General features: G+C 49.7%; 1 protein-coding gene across 2 annotated transcripts in view; it reads left to right on the top strand.

Moving 5' to 3' along the window:
• Positions 1-13,413, top strand: part of DPYSL2 (dihydropyrimidinase like 2) — a 144,161-nt gene that overhangs the window by 118,033 nt on the left and 12,715 nt on the right. For both annotated transcript variants that reach the window (XM_051974153.1, XM_051974154.1), the window contains exons 9-11: positions 4,359-4,515; positions 5,722-5,863; positions 7,522-7,692. In XM_051974153.1, the coding sequence (XP_051830113.1) occupies positions 4,359-4,515; positions 5,722-5,863; positions 7,522-7,692 (470 nt within the window). The remainder of the gene's footprint in view (positions 1-4,358; positions 4,516-5,721; positions 5,864-7,521; positions 7,693-13,413) is intronic.

The raw sequence follows: 13,413 nt of genomic DNA, 5'->3' as shown, positions 1-13,413 counted from the left end.
GCTTTTCTTTCACTGACATATTTTTTTTCAATTTTAGTAATATTTTCTCTTTCCAATTCCATGTAAAGAAAGTTTTCAAAGTTCATTTTTATAAGATTTTGATTTCCAAGTTTTTTCTCCCTCTCTCCCTTACCGCCCCCCCGTGCAAGGCAGCAAACTGTTGGATACGGGTTATACATGTATCATCATTTTAAACCTATTTCCATATTTGTCACGTTATGAAAGAAAAATCCGAACAAAAGGGAAAAGCCACAAGGAAAAAAAATAGAACAAAACAAAAAGGTGCAAATACTCTTCTTCGATCCACATTCAGTCTCCGTGGTTCTCTCTCTGGATGCAGATGGTTGGAATTGTCTCGCGTTACTTTGTTGCTGAAAAGAGCCGTCACAGTTGCTCATCACGTGATCTTGCTGTGCAGTGATTTCCTGGGTCTGCTCATTTACACTCAGCGTCTTTCCTTCTTTCTTTCTTTTTCTTTCTTTCTGAGACCAGATTTGAACTCAGGTCCTCCTGACTTCAGGGCCGGTGCTCTATCCACTGCACCGCCTAGCTGCCCCCTCATCATTTCTTGTACAACAATAATATCCCATTATATTCATATCCACCCGATTTCCATTTCCTTGCCGCCACAAAAAGCGTTCCACCAAACGTTATACACGGGAGTCCTTTTCCCTCTGTACTGACAGACGTCTTTGGAAAAAGTCTACCCCTGATGTCTTCCTCTCCAAGGCTGTAGAATCTGGTTTCTGTCCCTGCCACTTGACTAAAATGGTTCTGCTAAGGCTCGCCAGTCACTTCTTTATTATCAGAGCCGGGGGTCTCACCACAGTTTTTAGCTGCTGGCTGTGTGACTCCGAGGAAGTAACTGAGGCAGAGAACCATAAGGCAGGCCAGAAAGTTCAGAGCTGGGGCTGATTTGTACTGGTGGAGGGACTTGACTCGCTGGGAGTTCCTCCCATTGATGAAATGGCAGGTTCTCTATCCCTCCTCACTCTCCGTGAAAAAAAAAGAGAAAGAGAAAGAAAAAAGTTAGTATAAAAGCAGGGCTGGTGTGGTTAAAAAAGAAAGAGGAAGAAAGTAGCTGAGCTAAAGGACTCGGTGTCTTAGCTGGTCTGAAAGCGAATGCACCACTCCCCAGCCCTGCACCCTCTCCTCTGCAGGGGAGTCTGGGAGGAAGCGTTGGGATCGTTTCCTTCTCTATTTCAAGTTCATCGTGAGTTCTGATTTGCTAGTTTAGGGATGGGCAGCCCACATTGTGGTCTCTGTGCCCTTTGGGGCAAAGAAGAATGGCCCATTCTGTGCCTTGCCAGGTTGCTGATGGGCAGCCCACGCTGTGGTCTCCGTGCCCTTTGGGGCACCGAGGGACGGCCCATTCTGTGCCTTGCCAGGTTGCTGATGGGCAGCCCATGCTGTGGTCTCTGTGCCCTTTGGGGCACCGAGGGATGGCATTCTTTGCCTTGCCAGGCTGGTGATGGGCAGCCCATGCTGTGGTCTCCGTGCCCTTTGGGGCACCGAGGGATGGCATTCTTTGCCTTGCCAGGCTGGTGATGGGCAGCCCATGCTGTGGTCTCCGTGCCCTTTGGGGCACCGAGGGACGGCCCATTCTGTGCCTTGCCAGGCTGGTGATGGGCAGCCCACGCTGTGGTCTCTGTGCCCTTTGGGGCACTGAGGGACGGCCCATTCTGTGCCTTGCCAGGTTGCTGATGGGCAGCCCACACTGTGGTCTCCGTGCCCTTTGGGGCACCGAGGGATGGCATTCTTTGCCTTGCCAGGTTGGTGATGGGCAGCCCACACTGTGGTCTCTGTGCCCTTTGGGGCACCGAGGGATGGCATTCTTTGCCTTGCCAGGCTGGTGATGGGCAGCCCACACTGGTCTCTGTGCCCTTTGGGGCACCGAGGGACGGCCCATTCTGTGCCTTGCCAGGTTGCTGATGGGCAGCCCACGCTGTGGTCTCCGTGCCCTTTGGGGCACCGAGGGATGGCGCATTCTGTGCCTTGCCAGGCTGGTGATGGACAGCCCACACTGTAGTCTCTGTGCCCTTTGGGGTGCTGACGGACAGCTCATTCTCATCCTGGCTTTTGAGGCTCTGAGTGAGACAGTCGTTCCGAATGCCGCCCCCGGCCTGCAGCGTTCAGGAGACTGGGTCAGTGGGTCCTGTTTGGGCTGTGGCTTACCGTGGGAACACCGAGGGGGGCCTGGGTGACGGCCCCGCCATTTGCATTTCATAGAGCCTGTTGGTCAGCAGCCAGGGCTCTCTCCTTCCCACCCCGGCGCCTTTTCCCACCCCGTCCATCACCGAGGAGCCGAGGGGCTCCTTGGGCACGGCCCCCCTGCTCTGGCGGCCCTGGAGATCCCAGCCATTTTGTCTGCAGAGCTCTTGGACGCTCCCTTTTCTTACATGACTTACGGCTGCTTCCTGAGGAAGGCAGTACGGGTCTTAGTATCACTCACTCACAGGGGAGGGCAGTGAGCTTCAGAGCCCTGCCGGGGACCCAGAGCCAGGACGTGAGATTCGAATCCAGGGCTTGCTGCCTTGAAGGCTGGCGTCCTGTCCACTCTTCTGCATTTGAGGCGGCTGGGTGGTAGAATGGTTAGAGCTCCTACTTCAGACACTTACTAGTCCCGGGACCCCGGCAGCTGCCTTTCCCTCCCAGGTTACCTGCCCCCGAGCCTGTGTTTTACACCCAGATTTGCCTTCCTGCTCCACCGGAGTGTGAGTGCTTGGGGACAGGGGCTGCTTCCCTTAGAGTTTGTGCTTGCTTAATAAATGCTAGTGGAAGACAACTTCCTTGAGCCTTAGTTTCCTCATCTGTCAAATGGGTGGATTTTGAGTGGATTCTGCCGGCTCTCGCCAAGCATTTGAAAGGCTCTCATAGAGAAGGATTAGACTTGAATATATAGAATCTATATGTCTCTATATCTCTGTATGTATGTGTGGAGTATATGTGTATGGTATTCATGTATTATTTATGTATATATGAATATGTATGTCTATGTATCTATATACAGATACATATATATTCTCTACCCAGATAAAATAAAATATATGCATCTATATCTATATGTGTGTGTATATAGCATATATGTATATATACCATACACATACATATACAGCTATGTATGATATACATATAGTGTACATGTGTATATGTATGGTATACATGTGTTTACGTATATACATGTCTGTATCTATATAGATACATATGTTCTCTCTATATAAAATAGAAGATGTGTGTATGTAGTTTATATGTATAGCATGTATGTATATGTGCACACATGTATATCTATACACACATACATACTATACATGTAAAGTAGAACATATGTACCTACATAGGTATATAGTATATGTTTGTATATCTATGTATGTATGTATATATCGCTATGGATTCTTACATATTCTCTCTATATAGTCTCTAGACTATATATGTAGCTGTATCTATATATGTACGTATCTATACAAATACATTCTCTCTACGTATAAAATGGAGAAGAGGCCCTTCTGGGACACCTGCCGTGGGCCGGCTTGCGCTAAGTCTCGGGGGTACAGGTGGAAGGGGGGCCGAGATGCCCTTGAGATCCCGCCGTGGCTGGGGACGCTGTTTGCTCCCAGAGCCGGAGCTAGAGCCAGGAATCCAGACCCACCCTTTGGTTTGATGGGGAGGCTCCCTAATGGTCGGCGCTGGCTGGAGGCGGAGCGGCCGCCCTCCTCCCGGGCCCCGTGGCCCGGTTCGGGGCCGGCCGCAGCGGGACTCGCCTACCCGGAGGACGAGGCTCGGGGGCCCTCTGTGCCTCGGAGATATTTTCGGAGCCCGCGGACGGCTGCCAGACGCTCGGCCCGGGTCGGCGGCCGAGACTCGGAGGATGTTTATCCTTGCTCTCCCGGGGTCCCGACGGCCTCCCGCCCGGGGGGAGCTGCCCGGGGCCCCGCCCGGCTGGGTCACCCTCCGAGGGATTCCTGAGGTGGGAGGCCCAGCAAACAGGGTGTCGTAATATATTTATCCAACGGAGCCCGGCCTCCGGAGGCCAAGGGAGAGGAGGCGCATTCCATTCTGGGAAGCGTCTGGCTTTCGGAGCTGCCGGAGATGTTTGCGTTCAGGAGGCGTGGGAAGGCAGCCAGACTCATGTTCTGGGAAGGGCTCAAAACGCTGAATCTGGGGTCCCGGGTCCTTGATTCAAATCCTCGCCCCCGCCCCTTCTAGGGGGGCTTGGGCACGTCAGTTAATAGAATCCTTAAACCTGTTTCTTCATCTGAGGGCTGGTGCCGGGCTGCTGGTGACGCCTTGTGTTATCCTGTGGCCTGGGGGGGGACTGAAGCCATGGGGTGACGCTGATGTTTGGGGTGTTGCATTCCTAGGCACCGTGGTGTACGGGGAGCCCATCACGGCCAGCTTGGGGACGGACGGATCTCACTACTGGAGCAAGAACTGGGCTAAGGCGGCGGCCTTCGTCGCCTCTCCGCCTCTGAGCCCTGACCCGACCACCCCCGACTTCCTCAACTCCTTGCTCTCATGGTGAGTGGTGGACGCTTACCAACGCCTGCGGTCCCAAGGGCCAGGGCCCCCCCGCCCTCTTCTCCCCTCATCCTTCAGTAGATCGGCTGCAGTCACATTGATGGATGTAAGGGATTAAAACAGGCTTGCAGGCAGTCGCTCATTTCACCAGCCTGACACCCAGGAAGCCTCGTGTTAGCACTGCTAGCTGAAGAGTGACATGGGGCCGGGGGCCGTGAGCCCACGCCGCATGCGATCATTGGGAGGAGGGAGGGAAGTTCAGCCCGAGAAGCGAAGCTTCAGAGCCGGTGATTGCTGCTTTCAAGTAGCTGAAAGGGCCGACGCACGGAGGAGACACTACAATGGTTCTGTTTGACTCCAGAGGATGGAACCAAGAAAAAGGAGAAGCTCAGAAGGAAATTTGAGTTAAATGCAAATAATTGTAAATTATTTACAGATAAATTTATATAAATACACAATTATACATTATTATATACACAACATTATTATATTAATATATCAATATATCATATTAGTAGATTATTAAATACACAATTATATATTATTATATATTCTATATAAACATATTGTATATAACATACTATAATGTTATATATAAACATATTATGTATAATATAGATTAAATGATCATATATTATGTATAAAAATAGATGTAAAAATGTAATAAAAACTTTAATAGCTATCTAAAAAGGGAATGAACTACTCTAGAAGATCCCATTGGAGGTCTCCAAGTCAGTGAAATCCCAGGATCTTTGCAATTTGTTTTATTGATGCTTTAACAAATAAGTCACTGTCACTGGTGACTCTGTGCTTCTCCCTCACAACAAATAGGAACACTTAAACAGAGCACACGCACACGTTGACCTTGTCTGAAAGTGTGGGCCTCATTTCACCTCCAAAGGCCGCCATCTTTTTGCTGAGAAGCAGTAGCCATCAAGCTGCAGTATTATCCAAAGAAATAAGAAGTGGTTCCATTGACTTTTCCTTCTTTCCGGGGCCCGCTCAGATAAATGGTCCAGTGTAGTGCACAAACCCTCCAGGCTGAATGAGATGCCCGTGGCCCTCGTGTCTCCCTAGACAGTTGGACGGCAGCGGGGGCTCTTCTTGCCTCCCCCTTGGGTCAGTGGCGGAGCAGCCGTAGGCATTCGGGGCTCTTATTTTCTTTCCGGTCTTCCCGCTTCACCGTTTCTGTTCTTTGCCTTTCAGTGGCGATCTCCAGGTCACTGGCAGTGCCCACTGTACCTTCAACACCGCGCAGAAGGCTGTGGGCAAGGACAACTTCACCCTGATTCCCGAGGGCACCAATGGAACTGAGGAGAGGATGTCTGTCATCTGGGATAAGGCTGTGGTAGGGCATCCCCCGGTGGTGGGAGGGTCCTGCCCCGGCTGGCGGCATTCCCGGTCCTTGAGAACGAACCCGGTCATCCCGGCACCTTTCTCTGATTGCCCGCGGCACGCCGACAGCCGGATACGCGCTCGGTGAAAACGGGGTGATTTCCCATTTTACCTCTGTGCCCGATGCACGGCTTGTCGGCTCTCGCTGCCTTGGCTCTGCCCCTTTAAGCGGACCCTAGAAGGAGAGTCTGATTTTTTGGGAGAGCCCCTTGTGACCACTGTTGACGGTCCTTTTTTTTGCAGGGGAGAAGCATAGGCTTGCACACTGAAGGCTAATCTCATCAAGCTGATGTCGTTGTTATAAACATGGCAGCTTCCCTTCTAGTGGCTGTATGTCCCGAGAGGCCGTGTCCTGTAGTGGACAGAGGAAGGCTGGCCCTGGGGGCAGCCAGCATTTATTAAGCACCTTCTGTGTGCCAGGCATTGTACCCAATAATGGTAGAACAAAGCCAAGGAGGAATGGAGTTTACATTCTACTGGGGGAAACAATGTATACAAAAATAAGTAAATATTATTCAAACTGGGTGGCTTTCGGGTCTCAGTCTACTCGCTTAAGCAAAGGGCCTCTGGGAGTATTATAGGTGCTCTGAGTTCAAATGCAGCCTCTGACTCTTACTAGCTGGGTAGGTCACTTAACACAGTTTGCCTCAGTTTCCTCATCTGTAAAACGACCTGGCAAAGGAAATGGCAAAACGCTCCAGTCTTTCTGCCAAGAAAATCCCGAATGGGGGCCTAAAGAGTCAGATGTGACTGAAATGACTGAACGACAAGATAAAAAGCTTTAGATGAGATGGTCTCTAAAATCCCTTTTAGCTCTAAAATTGCACGAACAGAGATTTGTCTTCACGGCAAGACAAATTGGTTGGGTCGTTCCCATTTCCGGGAGCTGGGCGCCCTCCTGTAATGTTCTCTCTGTGTGACTCAGCAGCCATGTAGGCTGTTTCCCTAAATATGGCTCCCCATCTCCCATCTGTCTTTGCACACGTGGCTCCCTGTGAGTGGAATGTTGTTCTCTCTTACCTAGCTTCCTTCAAAACCCAGGAAAGAGAAGCTCATTCCCTTTTTAATCAGCTACTAAATGTTCAGAAGTTTTTATTTACACTCTTCCTTCAAAATTCTCTTTCACTTACATGGGGCCTTCCTTATTTGTACCCTCTCTCTTCCGATGAAGGTTTTCTTTAAAAATTATTGTGTGTTTTCTATGTTCTTTGTGTTTACTTATTTTGTCAATTATTTTATTTCACTTTTTTTTGCAAGACTTGCCCAGAGTCACCCAGCTAGGAAGTGTTGAGTGTCTGAAGCTGGATTTGAATTCTGTTCTATCTGCCCTCTCCCTAGTTGTCCCTACTTATTTATTCACGTTCTGGGCTTTCACCCTAGTGGGGTCCTTCCCGAGGTAGACGCCCCTTCCCTGATGCAAATCTCCCATCCTTTGTTAATGTAGAGACTTCCAGACTCACTTGATTGGTGTCCGTGCTCACACGGCCAACCTGTGTCACATCTGGGATTTGAACTCAGAGCTCCCTGACTTCCAAGTCAGGAATACGTGGGAATGGACTGGGATCCTTTCTGGGAGCCATTGGTTTTATTATTTTGTTTTCTCTTCCTCAGGTGACTGGAAAGATGGATGAGAACCAGTTTGTGGCCGTGACCAGCACCAACGCCGCCAAGATTTTCAATCTGTATCCCCGGAAGGGCCGCATTGCCGTGGGCTCTGACGCTGACCTGGTCATCTGGGACCCTGACAGTGTCAAGACCATCTCAGCCAAGACTCATAACATTGTAAGTTCCTCAGCCCTTACAGCCCTCGCCTGGCTAACTTGTGTTACAGGAGGTAGAGGTGGAGACCCTCCTGGCTCTGGACTAAGAACCTTGCGATTCTCAGGCCGTAGAGACAGGGTGAGGGGCCCAGAATTGGGGCGACAGACTTTAAAATGCAGAAGGAATAGGGATCGGGTTCATTTTTCTCACAGGAAACATTGCAGGGGAAATATAACTCCTTCCCTTTGAAATGATGGGCTGTTCTCTCCAAGACCCTTGGGTTTTTGTCTTGGAGGCGTTGCTGGGTGGGAGCGCTTTAAGGTCCCCTCCTGGAGGGCAGCTGACAGATTTCTTTCAATACAACGTCCATCTTTCAGCCCAGGGCTGGAGGCAGGGGAGCTCGGCAAAGAAAGCCCTTTCTTCGATGTGAGCCGGGCCTTCTAGGAGAGGCCGCAGGGGACGGAGGAGCGGAAGCAGGAAGGATGAGTCACTCTCTGGTGTCTTGAAAGAATTATTTCTAAAGTGGAGTCAGCCTTCCGGGACATGGCTTCTTTATCTGCAGCCTCTTGGGCTCCTGGGCCTTTGTGCCCTAACTCGAAAGAGAATTCAGGGCGAACCTTCCTTCCATTAGCACTTAGCTCATTGAAAGTTTCTCCTCAATGAAATCATAATGGAAAGAGCCCTGAAAAGTGCGACCTTCGTACCCAAGGTGGGCCGCTGTTTTGGAACCAAGTCCTAGATGACTTCTGTTCCTAGGGAATCTCTTGAACTACTTTTCCAAAGTTTCCAGGTATTAGAGATTGCTTGGGGATTTCTTGAACTTTTTTCCCAGCAGCTATAAAAGGTTGCCTGTATTAACCTTGGAAACCATCCAGTCTAACAACAACAACAACAACAACAACAAAAAACCTGGGGGTCTTCTGGATCTCAAACTCTCTATGAATTAATGGTGTGTCACGGCAGTCACAAAACACAAAAAATTCATTAAGAGACACAGTGTTCACATGAGAAGCGACAGTCATGTTTGATGTTTTCTAGGCAGGTCAGATTTGAAATCTCACCTTCAAAAGAAGCCTTTTTAAAAAATAGCTTTTTATTTTTCAAAATCCGTGCAAAGAGAGTTTTCACACTCATCTTTGCAAAACCTTGTGTTCCATATTTTTCTCCTTCCCTCTTCACCTCCCATCTCCCCTAGAGAGCAAGCAGTCCAAGGTAGGTTAAACACGTGCAGTTCTTCTAAATGTATTTCCACATTAATCATGCTTCAAAATCAGGAAAGGAAACAGGAAAAAAAGACAGGCAAGCAGACAGCAACAAAGGTGAAAATACTATGTTGGGAACCACATTCGGTCCCCACGATCCTCCCTCTGGATGCAGGTGGCTAAAAGAAGCCTTTTTTGATCCGTCTGAGGCTTGTTTGCCCGTGCCCGTCTCCATGTTGTCACCCTGGTTAGAGTGAGATCTCTTTGAGAGCAGGGCCCATCTTGCCTTTTGTTACACACCCAAGATTTAGCCTCGTGCCCGGCATATAGTAGGTACATAATAAGTGCCTGTTGATTGACCTATGTTGTTCCAATATCATCTGGGGGGGGGGGGAAACATGAACAAGTTGAACCGTGTTCAAAAAAGGGTCATTAAGGGGCTGGAATTAATTTCATATTGGGATTCATCGAGGGACTGGGATCTTTTTCTTAGAGAAGTTAGGGCTTGGAACTGGTACATTTGCTGACTTCCAGTATTTGAAGGATAATCATTTAAAAGAGGGATTAAACATATTCTAAGAGGGCAGAAGCAGGAATGATGGGGGAAATTGCAGATGCAAATTTAGGAAAAGCTCTTTGGAGGAAAAAACTTGCTAGTGCTTAGGGCTAGCTTCAAGTGGAATGGACTTCCTGGAGTGGCCACGGGCTAAGGGCTAGTGCTGACCGCAGGGGGGATGGGCTTCCTGGAGTGGCCACGGGCTAAGGGCTAGTGCTGACCGCAGGGGGGATGGGCTTCCTGGAGTGGCCGGGGGTGACTGGGTGGGACGAGTAGGGGTGTGTGGGGAGGGGTAAAGGGTTAATGCTGTCCTTGGGTGGTATGGACTTCTTGCAGTGGGCCGAGGCTCCCCTTCCTTGGAGGTCCTGGGGCCAAGGCTGGATCCCCGTGGTGGAGGGAAGGTTCCTCGGGTTAGAGCGGTGTCCAGCATCTGCTGTAACTGTTTGACCCTTTTGTCTATGAGACCCTTTCTTTCCTTTGCAAGACTGAGACCTCGAGGACGAGCGGGGCTCCTGTAGGGGAGGAGCGGAGGGGCCCGGGTCTTTCAGACTTGGAGAACAGTGAGAGCCAAGGCCCGGCTGCAGTGAGCGGGCCCAGAGATGCTCTCTTCACCTTCAGGCGACCTTCCTCAGGTGACCTCATCTCCGCTCGTTTCCCCAGATTCCTTCACGCTGGGGAGATCCGGCCCAAGAAGTGGTCCCAGGTCTTCTGGAAAACGCACTGAGGAGGCTTCCCCGTCTCCGCCCCACCCCCTCAGTGTTTCCTAGGTTGCGCCTAATGCAATTTAATTTGGAACATTATACTAATGGGCTTTAACAGGCCTGTCTCCTGTCGCTGGAGTTTTCCAGGCATTGGGCCAGATTGGTAATTTTAGGGGAAGCAGCTGGGGGGAGGGGAACAGCTTTGGACTTGGAGTCAGGAGACGGGGCTTCCCTGGCCTGGGTGCAGCATTCGGCCGCGATTCTGCTTCAGGCCTTTCACCGCCTTGAGCCTCAGTTTCCTCATCTGTAAAACAGGGAAATAACTCTTGCCTTGGATTCTTGTGTGAGGAAAGCCTTTAAGTGCTATTGACAAGAAGAGATCGAGGGAGGTCGAGCGCTCTTCATTTTATTTATTTCAGTTGCTGTCTTTCTTTTTTATTTTATGTACTCTATTGTATTTAAAAATTTTCATTGATTTCTTTTTTTTTCATTAGTCATTTTTAAATATCTTCTCCAGGGAACTGGCTTTTTTTTTTTTTTTAACAGAAAGAAAAAAAAGGCAATTAAGTAAGATCAAGCAGTTGAAAAGTGTCATCAGCGTTTCTACCCATAGGCCCCCACCTCTCCAAGTAAAGGAAGGAGGGAATGGGGTGAGCAATGCCCAGGATCTGAATCTCAGTTCTGACCGTATCACTGCCTCACTCTCAGTGTTCCAGCAGAGGCTCCGTCTCCTCTCAGGACCACTGGCTTGTACTAGACTTTCCTGTTATTTTAAAATACATTTTCTCATTTGATCTTCACCTCAATCCCATTATGAAGCAGACAGATGCAGGCGATGGGAAGTTGGTCAAAAACCCTTGGGTTCGAGACCTGTGCCTGGGGTTTCCCTGCACTGGGTGAGGAGTTCCCTCTGGGGGTCCCCTGTACATATAAATCACAGGGTGATCTAGCCCTCCCCCAGTCCTGTTAAGCAGGTGGCTACCACAGATACCATTAGCCCATTTTAAAGATCAGGAATTTTGGGGCAGAGCTAGTTGGTGCAGTGGATAGAGCAACAGCCCCGAAGTCAGGAGGACTTGAGTTCAAATCTTCTCTCAGACACTTAACATTTCCTAGCTATGTGACCCTGAGCAAGTCATTTAACCCTATTGCCTCAGGGGGAAAAAATCAGGAAATCCCCATAGACTTTGGACAGAAAATGCCATCTGCACCCAGGAAAAAGAACTAAAGAGACAATGTAAATCAGCACATATTATGTTCACTCTTTTTTTTTTTCTTTTTATCTCTCTCATGATTTTTTCCCTTTTGTTCTGATTTTTTTCTCCTAACACGATTCACGAAACAATGTGTATTAAAAATAGATTTATCAATAAATAAAATTAATAAGATAAAAATAGGAGGAAAGAGAGCAGAAAATAGGAGATTAGTAAGATTACGTGATTGACTTGCCCAGGGTCACAGAGATAGTATGTGTTAAAGGGGAGATTCAAATCCAGTTCCCCGGGGATGTCAAATCACACAGCATTATGTCACCTAGCATTAAAAGCTTGGCTTTCCCTGGTAAATGAGAGCTGTGTCATTTGCCTCCAGTGCCGAGCCCTTTAGGGCCCAGTTCTGGGCACTAGAGACCAGAGGCTGGTGAGATTACCGAGGAGCAGGGACCAGCAAGCACCAGAGAAGGGTTTTGTGGTTCTCTCTTCCCACGGTTCCTCGGTCTGGTGGCCCAGAGGGGCTCACGCCTGTGACCGCCCCGAGCTGCTTTGTTGCTTCTGGGCAGGGACGTGGCTGGAGCCTTTGTGCCCAAGCAGGCTTCTTGCCCTCCTGACGTTCCTGGCTCCTCCTGGCACTTTCCAGGCCTGGACTGAAGAGATAAACAAGCCCTGCCTGATGTCACTGGGTGAGGCTGCTGCCAGCATCCTGAGCCATTGTGTGAGAGCAGAGCCTCCACATTGGTTCCTGGAGCTTGGGGCCCGGCCCCCCGGGGAGCGAGTTCAGGAAGACTCCCCCCCCTTGTCTTTTTTTCCCTTTTTCCATGAAAGCTGCATGCACACTCATGGCACTGCTGACAGGCCCCCTCCAGGTTTGGAATCCCAGAGCACTCGTCCAGGGAATTCTGGGAGGGAAAGTACCTATTGTTCTCTCTGGGCCGATTCCAAAACTTCTGAAAAGAGCTCTGGGACTGGAAAATGGTCCCGCAGGCAACCAGTGTGTAAATGCCGCGCCGGCCACGCCAGAGGCCCCTTTGAACGGGACTTGCGACTTTGGGGATTGGGGCAGGGGCTTGGTGAACCACCCAAAATGGCCCCAGGTAACATCAAGGCCGGAGAAAGAGGAATAGATTTAGCTTCCCTGGGGATCTGGATTCGAATCTCTGCTTTAACTCGTACTATCCTTGTGTCCATGGGCAAGTCAGTCCTTACTCTTTCTGATCTCCTGTTTCCTGAGCTATAAAATGGAGCTGATGGCATCTGTGGAACCCCCTCTCTTACAGGGTTGGGGGAGGGTTAGACCACCCTCTGATTTATATGTACAGGGGACCCCCCCAGAGGGAACTCCTCACCCAGTGCAGGGAAACCCCAGGCATAGTTCTCGAACCCAAGGGTTTTTGCCCAACTTCCCATCGCCTGCATCTTCTGCTTCCTAATGGGATTGAGGTGAAGATCAAATAAGAAAATGTGTGTGAGAATAACGGAAAAGTCTAGTACAAGCCAGTGGACCGAGAGGGGATGGAACCTCAGTCCTTTCCCCCGTGCCCAAAGGGCTGATTCACTGTGTGTGTGCCCATTTAATGAGAATTTCTTAAGTATGTATTATGTGCAGAAATAATTGGAAGGGGCTTGAGGGGACACGTGCTTTTTGTGGGGAGCATTCAGTGGTGGTAACCGACAAAGCGAGATGGAGATGAGGGCCAACCGTTCCATCCATGGCGGCAGAATGGCGGCTTTGGGCCGCCACAGCAGGAGAGGGAGCCGATTCCCTCAGACAGAGGCCGCCTCTTTCCTGGGTCCTGTTCTTTCTTATTTAATACACGAATTGGCCGGCACATAGTCTGCGGTCTCCTCAGTCCTTGGTCTGTCGATCACAGGACGAGACAAGTTGGATTCTACTCCTGATTTCTCTGCTTTGCTCACTTAGGCCCATTAGGCTGTTAGTTATCTCCCAATATATCCATTATAAAATTATTATTTATCATTTATTCTTCACGGGGAAGTAGATGGTCGGGGGCTCAGCCCGTGATGGCGAGAGAAGGAACGACAAAGGAGCTGTCCCTCGGTGTATGGGT

This window comes from Antechinus flavipes, chromosome 2, assembly GCF_016432865.1.
Source record: "Antechinus flavipes isolate AdamAnt ecotype Samford, QLD, Australia chromosome 2, AdamAnt_v2, whole genome shotgun sequence".
Lineage (NCBI taxonomy): Eukaryota > Metazoa > Chordata > Mammalia > Dasyuromorphia > Dasyuridae > Antechinus > Antechinus flavipes.
The sequence above is the reverse complement of the archived record's forward strand: the minus strand, read 5'-3'. Positions and strand labels throughout refer to the sequence as shown.